This window comes from Medicago sativa, chromosome 4 (genome assembly GCF_051527215.1).
Source record: "Medicago sativa cultivar Bolivia chromosome 4, Bolivia_mono, whole genome shotgun sequence".
Taxonomy (NCBI): Eukaryota; Viridiplantae; Streptophyta; class Magnoliopsida; order Fabales; family Fabaceae; genus Medicago; species Medicago sativa.
In genome coordinates, this window is record NC_140752.1 from 32536857 (window position 1) to 32552602 (window position 15746).

At 34.3% G+C, this 15746-nt stretch overlaps 2 protein-coding genes across 3 annotated transcripts; both read right to left on the bottom strand.

Annotated features, from left to right (window-relative positions):
• Positions 1–809: 809 nt before the first annotated feature.
• Positions 810–4000, bottom strand: LPA2 (low psii accumulation2). The gene is made up of 2 exons (XM_085701002.1): positions 3520–4000; positions 810–1272 (listed from the first exon to the last, which is right to left on the bottom strand). The coding sequence occupies exons 1-2, from the start codon at positions 3875–3877 to the stop codon at positions 1127–1129; spliced, it is 504 nt and encodes a 167-aa protein (XP_085557128.1). The 5' UTR covers positions 3878–4000; the 3' UTR covers positions 810–1126.
• Positions 4001–5486: 1486 nt separating this feature from the next.
• Positions 5487–14852, bottom strand: IRE (AGC (cAMP-dependent, cGMP-dependent and protein kinase C) kinase family protein). Of its 2 annotated transcripts, XM_085701004.1 has the most exons (18): positions 14230–14852; positions 13711–13775; positions 13098–13271; positions 11462–12733; positions 11020–11192; positions 10441–10690; positions 10094–10186; positions 9860–10000; positions 9680–9772; positions 9396–9597; positions 9208–9293; positions 8042–8130; positions 7365–7416; positions 7219–7275; positions 6970–7131; positions 6581–6661; positions 6089–6182; positions 5487–5674 (listed from the first exon to the last, which is right to left on the bottom strand). In XM_085701004.1, the coding sequence occupies exons 1-17, from the start codon at positions 14654–14656 to the stop codon at positions 6102–6104; spliced, it is 3498 nt and encodes a 1165-aa protein (XP_085557130.1). In that variant the 5' UTR covers positions 14657–14852; the 3' UTR covers positions 5487–5674; positions 6089–6101. The 2 variants fall into 2 exon arrangements, with proteins under 2 accessions (XP_085557130.1, XP_085557129.1); XM_085701003.1 differs by lacking the exon at positions 5487–5674 and having other exon boundaries at positions 5742–6182.
• Between the last annotated feature and the right edge of the window lie 894 nt (positions 14853–15746).

The following is a 15746-nucleotide window of genomic DNA, read 5'->3' on the forward strand; positions in this document are numbered from 1 at the left end:
AACCGCCCATCACAACTCTTTATCAAACAAAAGATATGTCCCTTTCATGTTAATCGGTTAGCACATCCTCGGGCTAATAAATAGTTTGGCGATACACATGCATTATTGAAGTAGAAGAAGAAGCTCACTTTGTAGATCTCTTAACTTTGGAAGAAGATGAATTAAGTGAACAGTCATGATTGCTCTCTGTGGACAATCCCTCTATAAAACCTCAATCTCGACTACAACCCCTCAGAGCAATTTCACCCCCAACATCGGTCTTCAGAAGTTGTGCCCGTTCCTAGGAGTGCTTCCATCTGTTACAATTTTCTTTCACCTTTTTCAACCTTTGGTGGAAATTAAATTCCGTAAAAAAATGGGTTTCCTTGTCTCAGCCTCACCTAAAGTTGTTTGAATCGTTCGAGGGATACATCAAAATTGTGATGGGACGCGAGAAATCAGCGTTAAACGTGTACCCAAACGTACACTTAAACTATGTTTGGATAAGCAACTTAATTAAGCATTTATAGCACAAACACTTATCATATAAGTGTTTATGAATAAGCTATTTTATAGGGTAAAATAAAGTCAACTGATTTCGATTAAGCTATAAGCTATAAAAATAAACTTAAGCATAATTGGACGCCTCAAGCTTCTCAAAGCCGGGTTGGCCACCTTAAGCACTAGCCACCTCGGTCACTGTAAAACCTTTTCCATCCAAAACTTTTGCATCCAGTAACACAGTTCTAAGTTACCACGCGCCATCATTAATAGTTGGCTACATTCCTGCTAAAACAAAAATTGGAACCTGAATTCTTGCAAGGAAGTTTCAATTGGCAGAAATAGTTATATAATATATTTTTATGTGTAGAGTATTAGATGAGAGCCTAGTACATAATTTAATAAAAAGAAGTAATCCAGTTAATTACAAATGGGATTGAATTCCTTTCATAAACCTTAGTTACTTGGCCATATGATGCAATATGGGGTTGCTGCTTAGGATCCAACATAAATTGATCAATCTTCATTCTTGTCACCTGTCATCTTCGATTCTGGCAAATTGAAGCCAGAATAGGATTGCAATCATCATCACTCATAGTACTTTTTCCGGACATTAGAGATTTCTAACATTATCACATCAAAAACACTATTTTCGCTCCGTGAGTTTCTCATTCTGCTTATATTTCACCACTCCAAATGCTACTGCTCCAGCAAGAAACAATAATACTGTAGGGGTAAAGGATGGATAGAGATATTTAACAAGGAAATTGTCCCACTCTTCTGGAAAAAAGCCTGCAATAACACACCAAAGTATTAACCACAGTATCGATGTAAAATGACACTAATTCTTAGGTTCTAGGCTTGAACCTAAGTCAACTAACTGATTAAGATACAATAGCTTGGAGACCATCTTAGGTTTGGGTCATAGTCAAACTCACAAGTAACTCGTTCTTTAGAATAAAGGTTTAAATACTAAAACGATCTTGAAAAAACAGCAGATACATTTTTGTTGTCTGAGAAATGAAAAACAATAATTTGGTCCTCAAATTTTTTAAATGAACATCAGAATAATCATTCTGAAATGTCCTTGAATAATAAATAGTATTAAATTTGACAATACTAGAAATTTTTAGTACACATTGATACTTTCATTTTCAGGCGTATCTTTTCTCAAGTATTATATGATGCACCGATACTTTATTTTTCCTCCCATATTGTAATTGATAGTCTCTAATACTCAGTCATTATGCGTCAGTGCAGTATCAAAGACATTTTTCCAGAGAGAATAAAAATAAATCCTTACACACTCTCGATATGTTGTCAATAGGCTCTAGACACGTCTAACTCTTCTTCTTCTTCATGGTTCTTCACATGTCACACACATATACATAAGTTTTGTCGAGTGTAAAACCTCAATCATTAATTTCAACAAATGCAATCTACATCCCTACTTTTCCCATTTAGATCCTAAATTCTAATCCCTGGTTGTGTTAATGCTCTGAAAAGGGGGCCTAACCCAAAACATAGCATTCAAATACAAGTGAACAGAGCTTATCACATTACAATAATTTTTTATGTTTGATAGTCTAAGATGTTTCATCTCAGATTACAAAGCTTATCAGATTACAGAATTTACCAGATTATCCGGGTCCTTTCTATTACCAATTTGGGCCAACAGGGACTGTGGGCCTTGGAGGTTGGGTTTGGCTGTGTAGGCCGGACTTGGGTTATTTTGTCACTAATATATTCGTTGCAATTTATGTGATTATATCAACATTTCACCAATTCTTCAGCCATATTCAAACTTTCAACACTATTTTCAATAACCATCTCTAAACTTCAATAGAACATTTGTGATATTTTGTCATTTTTTACATAGGTATGCTAAACTTATCATATCCTAAACTCTTTAAGAAGTGACGTATTGCAGTGTCAAATATGTGCATCATATCTTATACGTCTAATACTCGTGTCATGTTTGTGCATCATAGGTTACGATCTTTACTCTAAATTTAAAGGCTTTATTTTTCTCTGTTGCCCAAGTTATCCTCCAACCAGAAAATCAGAGACTAGTTTCTCTCGAGGTACGGAAATCCATAAAAGAGGCTGACCTATTCTAACATATATACTTCCATACACACTGCTAATCAAATCCCAAACCACATGCTTAAGAGACCTGGTTATCTCTCAAGTCAACCATGTCACACCATGTTGATTGCAAATTCGTACTTCTCTTTCTTTTAGGGATATTATATCTAAGCTTTTCTTTTAAATAATTGTTAGTTCGTGTATTTGCCGCTTATAGCATAATCTCTTATCATACTATGATAAACACTTATTATTACTATGATAAACACTTATTATTATAAGCTTATGGAAATACGCTGAAAACAACTTATGAACATCTAATAAGCTGTTTTCTTATGGGTCTTTTTGGTAAGACCTGTTTTTGAACTTATAGTTATGTCTTACTATCTTATAAGCTCATTTGACTAGAAAAGACTTGTTTAGTAACCGTCACTTTCTCACAAGCTTATTGCCATTTTTGATAAACTACTTCAAGTAGCTAATAGCTTAAAGTTTATACCCTATCATTATTTATCTTAATTCCCCTCCTATAACCTTAATTGAAAATAAAATAAAAATATTAATTAACTATATCATTTTTGAGTCATTTCGTATTTATAAGTAAGTTAAACAACAAATTTTACCAAACAAAACTAAACCCACTTGGGTTAGCCAGGTGGACTGGTAGTGCTGGCTTGGGACCTTGGAGTATGCTCCTCCTATAGGTCTCATCAGCTAGCTTTTATCCGTTATCGGTTATAAGCTAGCTTATCGGTCATGCGCTATAGGCTCATCTGTCGAATGCGCTATTTTTTGCCAAACCGTCTTACAAGATTAGCTCAAATAAGCCAATCCAAACAGACCCTTAATTTACTCTAACTGCAACATAATTTTTTTCAATGCCACAAAATTAAATAAACTTAATGAGTTTTCAAAATTAGGATTATTAAAAATAAAAAGAAGGAACCTGACCTGAAGCAGCAAGAGCAATACCCTCAACAAGAATAACCGAACCAAAACCAAGCCAAGCAACAATAAAACCTTTTTCAACAGCACTCTCTTCTTGAACTTGTTGTTGTTGTTGCAATTGTTCCGAAACGAAAGCGGGTTTTTCAACTGGATTACGCCGAATTATGGAAGCTCTTTCTCTTTGCCCTTTCTGTTTCCGTTTAGTGTTGTTGCCATTCGACGGACCAAAACCCACACCAGTTTTGTTGGGAACTGAATCGGACGGTTCAGAAGGTTTTTCGGACTTGATTGTGAAGATAGGAGAGAATGAGTGATGTAGTTTGGTGGGGAAGGAAGTTACGAATTGTGTTTGTAGCGCCATTTTTGTTTTGTTGGAGTTGGAGCTTAGTTTCACCACATGGTTTCTTTTTTCTGATGATGATAACAATACTCACCTTCCTATTTTTCTTTGTTTTTACGTAAAAATTTTATTTTATTTTATTTATTCTTGTCTCGTAACAATGGAGCATCCGCAATTATACTAAAGGGGAATTAATAACTTTAAATGAGTAGTCATTTTAGTCCTTGAATGCAGAGAAATTGCAAAACAGTCTCTGAATGTAGACTTTGTTGATCAATTTCAGGGACTAAAGTGACTAATGAAGTCTACATTCAGAGACTAAATTGACGAACGGAGTCTGCATTCAGGGACTAAATTGACTAACAGAGTCTATATTCAGGGACTATTTTGCAATTTATCTGCATTCAAGGACTAAAGTGACTAATTCCCCTATACTAAATTAGTTGGTAGGAAGTCCTCGTGACTCAGTTGGTATGGACAATGCATAATATGCATGAACTGAGGTTCGAACTTTGACCAGCACAAAAAAAAATTAGTTGGTAGGGTTCTCACGAGGTTAGCTCAGTTGGTAGGGACGATGTATAATATATACAAGGTTTAAGGTTCAAACTCTGGTCACCACAAAAAAAAAAATAGTTGGTAGAGACGATATATAATATATGCAAGGTCCGAGTTCAAATCCCGACCGCCATAAAAAAAAATTAAAGAGTCATCCTCGTAAATTTAACTCAGTTGATAAGATAATGCGTAATATATACAAAGTGTGAGTTCGAATCCAAGACACCACCGAACAAAATTAAAAAGTGTCGTTAAATAGATGTTATGGGCATATTTCATTAATAAATATTTAAATAGATCTTTTTTTAAATTTTTTTTTTTTAAAATAGATCTACTTATATGTATTTTAACATAACATGCATTTTACAAGAAATTCAAAATATAAATAATCACATAAACTTGAGATAATGAGACCAACTTTTATGTAATTTCTTTCATATTTTAATCATGGAACCAGCTAATTACTAAAGAGAATGAATGCTTATATAATTGTTAATAACTAATAGCTACCAACTATTTTCTTCCTCCAATGAGGTCCTAAACAAGTTGAAGGCTTTGTTAAGTAAATAACTCTTAGTTGAAGATGACATAGTATTTCATTCTTTAGTTTTCTAAGAGTAAACGGGTCCTAAGCCCCCAACAATAAAACAAAACAATCCCTTCAAAAAATAAAACAAAACAATAAAAACTAAAAATCCCTATAAAGTTTAACACAGTCCCCATCAGTTGCCAAGTCGAATGAAAGATGATTAATAATTCCAATTATTATTTGTCATTTAGTATTGCATCCAATTTTTTGTTGATCAAGTATTGCATCAAATTTTTTGTCTAAAGCATCTTAGAAGTTCAAGTATGATGAATTATCCAAATTACGTTTAGCTTATTAAACTTAAGGAAAATACTTATCTCATTTTTTAAACACTTGTTGAATAAGCAAGCACTTGATTGAACTATTTTTCCAAACATAAACAAATGATATATGATTTTGATTAATATTTGTAAATTCGGTTTTGTAAATTCGGTTTTGTTGCATTCGTCGAATTTAGTTGCTGATAAAACCTAAAGGGAAATAGTAAATCATGTAGAGATGTATGATATATTGTAAACAGTTTCATTTAATATTGTTGGATTGAACTGGCAAAATAGCACACTCCTAGGTCCCAAGTCAATACCACCAGGCCAACCCAAGTGTGTTGAACTGGCAAAATACTTGAAATAAAGTTATCTTTAGCACATCTTGATTTGGATGGTTGAAAGTTTCTGTTTCACAATATTAATTAATTAGGCTGTAGTATATATAAAAATGCACGTGAAACAAAACCAAGAATAACAATAATGCACTTTCATCTATTCGTTGTTCTACTGCAATATATGTGTGTATGTACATGAACAAGAAATAATTCAATCTAGAACATTAAACATTTTTTACAAAGACTAATATCAGCAAAGGGTGAAGACATCATACTGTCTTTTTCACTCTATTGAATCCTATAACAAAAAGCAGCAGAAAACAAAATTGAATTACAGAGGCACGTCGCATTACTGCTAAGATGATATCAATACTATATTATAGTAATTGCGTGGATGTAGCGTTGGTTTTAGTACTAAAAATGTTCATTCTGTTTTCTCAAAGTTCACCTAATTGAACCTCATTGCTTGGATAAATTTACAAACCTCTTCTGCTATATCATGACACAGATGGGTTGGAGTCGTCCGGTGATTCTTTGGAGATATGCATCATATTGATAGACGCTAGCTGAGTTATATTCTGTAAGCAAAAAGGTAGTAAAATATTTTTTGTCAATCCATGTGAATGGTTCTGTAAGTAACTATATAAACTTAGGATAACTTCCAATTCTACAATACATTCTATAGTTTTAGTGAATTAGTATATCACAGTATCATCAATATGTGAAAGGTTCTCAAAGAATCAATAATAAAAATAAATTTCTTAATTTGTTAAACTGACATTATTATATATAAACGCCAATGTGTACATACCACAGAAATAAAATAAAAACGCGATGGACCTGTTGTAGTATATTGTATAAGTGACCAACTACTGCTAGATGGTTGTTGATACTTGATACATCAAAATACAATAATCTTGGCCTAATGTGACTAACTATATTTACAAAATATGAGATCAAGCATGATAGGTATTACCTTAAACGAGAAGTTACTAAACGAGTACTGCACGCCAAGAGCTGAATTGCTGAATTCTGTTAAACTAGCGCATTCATCGCCCTGCTTAACCAGATATAGTCAGAAAAATCATGGTAAAAGATGACCTAGAAAAAAATGCATAAGGTGAATATTTTTTTTCTTCAGACTATGCTAAAAAACTAATTTCAAATGAGAAAAAAAACAATGATATGAATAGGCTTGTCACTTGTGGCTTACAAGTTACGTACAATACAAGTTACAAGCCAACTGATTCTTTCATAAGTAATTTTTCATTTGTAAAATATAGGTTTGAAGCTTATGTTCAGACAAATTGAAACACATTATCATATACTTAATATTAAGCAAATCAAATTAAAAAGTATTCTTACATCTTCATCTAATGAATCACTTCCTGAACCACTGCTGGATGTTTCAGAATGGTCATAAAAATCACTACCTCCAGCACAATGTTCATCATCCTCTACATTCCAAATGTAGCGGCTCATGAAATAACTTGTATCATGAGCTTCAGCCGATGGTATGAACATAGCCTGCAGGAAATTGGTTAGATCCCAAGTGTGAGAAATCAAGAGATATGACACAAACATATCAAGCTCAAATAAAATTAAAATGATGACCTTCTGCCTTGCTAGCGTGTCCCAATTAATATCCTTGAAGAAAGCATGGCGTTTAACCTGCACAAAATAATATATTATTTGATTTTGTGTATATGTAATACCGTAATTTGTGAGTACTCCGTTTTAAAAGGCACTGAATAACTCACTTCTGTAGCTCCTGTTACACCTAATCTTTGGACTGGGTTTTCGATCAGTAATCTGAAAGAGAACTTCACTGTCAGCTATAGTCAACATGACAGGAAACATAATGTATCAAGTGAAAAGAGGATTGTAAGCCACTTCTAAATTGAAGAAGTTTCTATACAATTTAACAAAAGCATGTTTTCTCAAAAGCATGTTCTATCATAGGAATGCAAAACACTTAAAGAAGTTTCTTATACAATTTAACAAAAGCATGTTTTCTCAAATTTGTCTAGCTTGTTCTAACAAATAGTGTTAAATCGTAAGCCACTGCTAACCACATCTTTACAGTGACTTCTTTTACAGGTAGAGGACAAATGTTCAACAAGATACTGGATGCAATATTAAAAAAAGATACTGGATGGAACAAAGCCCTTTGAAAAAAATGCTTCAGATATATACCAGATTCTATTATATTCATGCACAAAAAATACGAGCAGCATCAGCATACTCTCCTATAGTCCTATGAAAACATATTGAGCAAACCCTCTGGATTTACGTTATCAATTTTTTCCAGGACTTTGATGCCTAGAGTTAAAATTACTGAGGTAAATACAAATAGAATGTTCATATTAATTTTGCAGTTACAAAGTAATCTCTTTTAAACATCCATAAAATACATATCTACTTTGATAATGCTTACTTATTCATCAAATCGTATGCTTCAAAGCTGATCTCCTCAGGATACTTTGGCCATTGTATGTCTCTGTTAATTATGTTATCAAAAATTTGCTGCAAGCAAAAAAACAATGAGCAATAGTATTTAGATGTGATATTCTTCCAGAATTTCAAAATAAAATTCTTAACCTCTTTAAGATCCAACAAATCCATAGGTACTAGTAATGAAATTAAAACTCTAAACAAACGAAACTAAAACTCTAAACAAATATAAACCATGTAAAGAGAACTACATAAAAATGCAAAAAGCGGATATATATCAAGTATCAATAGTGCCCCAAACAAAGGTAGCAGATTGTTTTTGTAAACTGGATCTGCCAGTTTGACCAGTGGAGAACCAGTTGAATTGGTAAAAAGGTGGAAAATTTGTCGTTATTTTTCATATTATTTAGCATCTTATTTTACTTAGAAGACATAACATAGTCAATTATATTAATTTAAATTATTTTCCTATGTTGAGTACTATTAGTCACCATAGGAAAATAATTTTTCCTATGTTCAGGTCAAGTCCACTGTCACTGATCTGGACTTTGAACCACATCCAAGAACCCCTATGTTGCACCTCTATCATCTAATGGGGTTTCCCTATCCTTCGCAAGAGATTTTCCTCCCTTCACGGGCACGCGTCATGTTGTCTCCTCTAGCAATGAGACCCAAACCTGAGCTACCAACTCTTGTCAGAGGAACTATTTTGAAAGGAACACAAGTTTTTGCAAGTTTGAGAACCTCTAGGCCAAACCACCATGATTAGATTTAAAACATAAATATGTTGTTCTTACTTCTTGGTGCCTCTGTAGACTCTTTTCCGTGTAGGATGTTGTTAAACATAAGTCTTCGCTAGAGACATTTCAAAAAAAGCCGCAAAAAAGTTTTGGACTATTGGAAAACACGATGTGTGTGGAGCCTGTGGCTGAACATCCACTTTATCATCCAATGTGAGATTCTCACTCACACTTGAATATACGAACATTAACCGTTAGAATCGACTCTGCAACTTGGATTGGGATTGTCCCTAATAGTTTGTAATAAACATTGATTTCGCATTTGAACGAATTTGTTTACCGTCAACAGTAAAAAAAGAGTAAAGGAAACGAAATAGAGAAGAAACATAAAGGCTAAAAATTCACCTACCTGTGGATGATCTGCATTAAAAGGTGGAATACCCACAAGAAGCTCGTAAAGTATGACACCCACGGACCACCAATCTGCAGTTGTACCTACAGAAGTGCAAACGTATATAAGAATGTATTGAAAATGAACAGAAATTAGAACGGAAAACTAAATTTAGTTATTTGTTTTTGATAAGATGTACTACAGACCATGTCCCATGCCCAAAAGTATTTCGGGTGCCAAATAATCTGGAGTGCCAACTATTGATTGTTGTTGACGCGCCTCCCTTTTTGAAACATGTCGAGGTTTTGGTTCATCATCGACTAAAAAACCATTAGTGAAAGATGAGGGTGCTGATAAATCCTCCGTGCTGTTGATGAGACCAACTTTTGAGAGTCCAAAGTCTGTCAACTGTAATATCAAGGATTAAACATTTACAAAAAGTGACGAGGAAGGGACAAGTATGTAAAAGAATCGAATCCATGATACTAACCTTAATATGACCATCTTGTCCGATCAGTAAGTTATCTGGCTTTAAGTCTCTGTGAACTATACTTCGCGAATGCAAATACTCCAACGCAAGAACCTGTGGAGCAACAAAAAATGAAAACATTACGATAAACAAAAAAAAAAAAAAATTGAACCAACAAATTACAAAAGCCAATATGCTTACAACTTCTGCAATATATACACGAGCCATATCTTCATCTAAGCAACCTAAGTTTCTCAACATAGAATAGAGATCTCCACCATTTAAGTACTCCATAACCAAATACAGATTTTCTTTACATGTGAAAGAATAGTAAAATCGGACCTGTTTGTCACAGATACATGAAAATTAGATTTGTTAACAACGGACATCAACTTCAAAAATGAAGTAATGAATGACATGGTATGGCCTGCTTACCACAAAAGGGTTTCGAACTGATATAAGAATGTCTCGCTCAGCCAAAATACCTTCAACTGCATTTTTACGAATCATATCTGCCTTTTTCAGAACCTACAAAAATATCAAAGAATAGTTTAAACTTTTTCTAATTATTCAGTTAGTTAATTTGACAGACTTTCTATTCTAATGGTTTCTATAAGCTATAACCATTGCTGGACTGAATAATACTAGTTTTATTTTACAACTTCAGGAATGGATACATGCTTTTTGTACGCACTGTTAAATAACATAGTTCGCAAAATCATCTATCTAGCTTTGTTTCTGCAAAGTAATTATTTGATTCATTTCGGTTTAAGGAAGCTTACCTTAATAGCAAATAAATCACCAGTTGATCTTTTTTGGGCAAGAAAAACTCGTCCAAACGCACCTCTGCTTATTGGTTTTATTATTTCAAAATCTTCAATAGAGGTTCTGTCCTTAGAAAAACCATTAATTGGGCTAGCACGAAGGCTACGGATTGTATCATCGTCCACTGAACTCTCTTCATCAGCCAGGCTATTTGATGATTCTCCCCTTTCATCTTGTATTTGCCCACAAAGAGTTAAATATTTCTCTCTACAAGGTGCAGAAGATTTCAAGGTATGATTTTAAGCATTATTACGATAGCAGTAAAAGAAAAAAATCTCAAAAAAAATGGGAACACATCTATAATTAGTTAGCCATATTATATATTTATAACTATATTAAACTTTTTTGAGGCTATTTTTTTATCCCGAAATTGAGGCCTAAAGCCCTAACTTGGGTCTCTTGACCCTTGGGCTGGTCCCATGTCTAATATTGACATTAGTTGTTTTAGAAAATATCTGGAAAAATCTTATCGATCCTAAAAATCACCAAAATAAACGGTTGTCCTGAAACCAGATGAAAAAGTGACGAAAGCTTACTGCAAAAGTTTCTCTATTCGTCGACCGAAAGTATCCACAATAAGTGCATCCTCTTTTCTATTCTGAATTACACATCTCAGGTCTTCCACGCAATCAACGATATACTGGAAAGCACTTTCGTCACAGCTGTTCGCATTTGCAACAGCACGGGCAATTTCAACTAGCTTGTTTATCTGTCATTTGACGGTCTAATTATCAATACCATCTCGAATTTTTTATAAAAAAGACCAATCACAAAGAATGTGTTCAAGTGAGTATTCAAAAGAGTGTATCCCTAGTATAGTAGAATGTCTCAAATTCAGAAAAATAAATCAGAGAAAAATTTCAGAGATGAATCTCATGGATTATGATATATACAAGTTAATGATAGATGATTCATTTAGTGTATTATTTTGTGTGTATAATGATTTAATATGAAGAATAACCATATGGAAGTGTATACCTGGTCATAACTCTCAAGTTCAGATATTGGTCTTCTTCCACTTACACTTAGTAACATTTCTATCTGACTTGTTCTGGGTGTAATCAACGGTGATCGCGGTGTCAAGCTTTCAGGAGAAGATACCTTTGCACCATGATCAGGTTTTAAGCTATGAGCCTCGCATGATATTTCCCGCGAAAGGCTTAGATCATCCGCAACAAAAGTATTGTCATGTTCAGGAGCAAGGTCAAGCATATCTTCAGAGCATCTAGATGACATGTTATTTCTTTCTAGAGATAACTCATTGAACTCTTCATGCAAACTTGATGTTGGTGTCAAGGAATCAAGTAACATTTCAATTGTTTCGGCAACTCTTTCAAGCCGTTCATTTACAGTTAAGCCTTTCAAATCACATTTATCAGCAATTGTACATATTCGAGAATGCTCCTCCACATGTAATATTGGTATTTCAACCTCACAAATCCTGCAGATCATTGAATCATCATGTAATAGATTTTGCTGATCTCCCCAATATCCCCAAGAAGGCCTCCGCGTTCTAGATGGCGGCTGTGAATGTTGATCAGGGTGACATGACAAAGTATCCCAGTTTTCAGCATTTTCATCTTTTACTGCATCTTGACCTACGCGATTTTTCTCCGCAGCAGATGGAAGCTTTCTCCAAGAAGCCATCTTATAGCTGCTGCCAGGAGTCGAATCAGTACTTTTAGCTGTAGTAACTTCCACATTATCAATCACAACACTTGCATGTTGATCAGCTTGACTTTGTTTTGTTATCGGTTTGTCTTGCTCTTTCCCATGTGACTTTTTTAACAGCTTCTCAGCCATCTCATGGTCACTAGGTGGAACACTGCAATTCTCTTCAGCCTTCATAATTTGCTCGGAATATACTCCAAGATCGCTGAGTTGGTGAAGACCAAGAATGTGATCTTGTTCTTTAACAGTTTCCTTCTGGAATTGCACTAGACGAGTGCACCTAGAGAGAATAAACAACAGTCGCGTATGTGCTTGCTTGAGGATCCCCACCGGTATTTCTTGACGTTTATCATCTAGTTTTTGAACAATAGTTTCACATTTGATCCAAAACTCAGCCGCTGTCATCTTTGCACATTGTCGAGCAACAACCAACAAATCTTCCAACCCCTCTTTCCATTCAGGATGAGACCCAGGTATTTTTTCAAGAGAACCCACCAAATCACCAGCAAAACCACCCAAATCAGAATCAACTTCTTCCTTTAGTTTTTCAAACTTAGCTCTAATCTCCACCATGATTTCCTGTAACAATTCATTTCAATGAAAAACCATAGAAGGTAGTTTAACAAATTTATTTGAGCTTATCTAATGACACATATGTACTTCTGAGACTTTTTGAGAATGCTTATGACATTTCAATAAGCCATGTTTAGCTAATTTCCATAAGCTCTCCAAGATAGGTTATGAAAACAGCTTATAGCTTAAAAAAAAATGTTTGATTACAAAGCCGCAGAACGAACCCGGAATTCATAATATTGAATTTGCCTGGTGCGCAATAGCGTATACATAAGCGCATACATGATAAGCGCTTAGTTATGCTGTAAGCGCTTAATTAAGTTGTTTATGTTTCAAATTGATGATAAAGAAATTGAAACAAAAAGAGTACCTGCCCAAAGGCACGATGTTTCCAGACTGGAAAAGGCCTAACTCCTTTGGAGTTAAGTTCATGGGAAAAGCTTTTAATATCAGGCCGGTTTTTCTTTTTCTTACCACTTGTAAGCCGAAGAATTTCCTGATAACGTGGGGATTGAAAATCTTTGGCATAAGCTGCATGATTTCCCTGTACAAAAACACACGCCATGAACCTGAGCTACCTACATTTCTCCAACTATTGAACACACACACAAAAAATTACTAAACTAAACACACGTACACACTGAAATTGAATAAAGATTTATGAAGTATTGGCGTACACGTACACCAGACACGTCGACAACAATAACAAATAGAAAATATGTCATAATTGAATGTAATCACATGTGTTGGTGTCGTTTTGGTATCAGACACACACTTCTCGAACACCAAACACAACTCATCGGTAACAATAACAATTAGACACGACATGTCGTCAACAATAACAATTAGACATGACATGTCACGTTGCAAATAACAATTAGAAAATATGGCACAATTGAATGTAATCATATGTGTCTGTGTCAGACATTGACACGTAATATTTACGGAATATTATATATAAAAACAAAAGTATAACATATCACCTCCAGTATGAGGAGTTGTGAACGAGCTTTCAACGATTTGGATTGATTCCAATGAACGTTTTCCCCTAATGAAGCACAACAATGAAATAATTCACCGACCAATTCATTCCAAAATTAAATTAAATTAAAGATACATCTGAGATAGATTTAACAATAAAATCTAAAATCATTTTTTGGTTCATGTTATTATAGAATCTAAAACTAGAACATGGTTTTAAATTGAATTCCACAACCTCAATTACAGCCCCAACATAAATGATTTGAGGCATATGAAATGACATTGCAATCTTTACCTGACACCTGACATGACACAGACACGACACTGACACATGTGATTATGTTTAATTAATTCTTTTTTCAAATATTTACTCGTGTCGACGTGTCAGTGTCGTGTGTCACAGATTCATAGATTGCAACTGCAACATTTTGTTTGGAATATAAAACCTTGCAGCTAGCATAACCGCAATTGCAATTTAAAACCACAAACAAGAGAGGAAGAGAAAGAATGTGTATATATACCTAGGTCTTTTGGATATGAAACTCTAGATCTAAATTTAGCGACATTGTTGACAACATCTTTTGTAGGGAAAGAAGGAGCACCAGCAGAAGAAGAATGACGAAGAGGCGAAGAGAATCGCGTTCGAATTTGATTAAGACCTAACGACGAAGCTTGCAAAATGGATGAAGAATAAGAACATTCAGGACGTTCGAATTCACGTTCAGGTACAAGAACGTCTTCTTCATCTTCTTCTTCCTCCTCATTATCATGATTCTTGTTCTTGTTATTCTCTTCTTCGCATTCGTCGTCTTCATTATTCGATGATAATGTCGCGGTGCGGCGGTTTACAATGGGAGGGAATTTCTGAAGAGTTCTGGATTTAGCGGATACCGGCGACGATGTCGCTGGTGGTGGATCATTTTCCGGTGGGGGAGGGTTGGAAGACATGGATTGGGATTCTTCATAGCATTGTGAGAGATGAAAGGGAAGAGAGAGAAAGAGAGAGAAGGTTTGAATCGAGAAATGGAAGAGAGAGAGAAAAGCGGGATTTGATTTTCAGTTATGGAAGGAAGGAAGGAGAAGATAGTTTGTTAATCGTCCTTCCCGCGAAACAAGTGTATTGTTTATTCCTCTATTTAACTATTGGACCATAGTTTTTTCTCTCAAGGTTTTCTCTTCTTGTGTTTCTTCAATGAGGGGTGGTTTTGAGTCAATTTTTGACCTGAAATCACCCCTTCTTCATCTTTTTTTTCTCTATTTCAGTCTAAACAAGTGGTTTTCACATAGATCTAGATTTTTTCTTTGTGATTTCATCATCTAAGTGTGGTGGTTTGTTGTTCGTCGTCTTGTGCGGTGCTGTTTGATTTCCCGTCTTCTTGCAGTGTTCATTTGATTCATTTTGAAAGATCAATTATTCAATCAAAGATTTGGGCGCAACGTTGCAGATCCGGAGGTCATGGATATTCCGGTCACTTTAATTTTATCATATATTTTTGTAGGCATTATACCGTTATATGCTATTAACTTGGATGCTGTGAGTTTGTTCGCAGATTCATCCTTTACGTTTTTAGCGATGTTGAATTATGTAATCTCTCGATTTGAATAAATGAATATCATTTTGTTTTTGTCAAAAAAAAAAACTATTGGACCATTTTTTTTTTCGAATTAAATTATCGGATTGGACCATATATTTCCTAAAAAAAAAAAATTATTGGACCATATACATCAATTTTTTTTTAAGGATACATCGTATAAATATTTTAGAACTAATTTTAAGTTTTTAGAGAATAAATAAATTGGATTGCAAGAAAAAGTTGAGATGTAATTTTAATTTTATTTATTGCTATTATTACTACGTGTTTGCGTGAACGAATGAGTCTTAAATCTTGTGCCCGCAAATTAGTATTGGTCCAATCAAATATTTTACCTAGTCTTTTGGTGATTCCGAAGTTATATATGTCCCTTCAAATATGTATGTGTAAAATTAAATTATTTGAATTTTTCTTTTTTTGAAAGTTTGAAAACTAATTTTTATGCA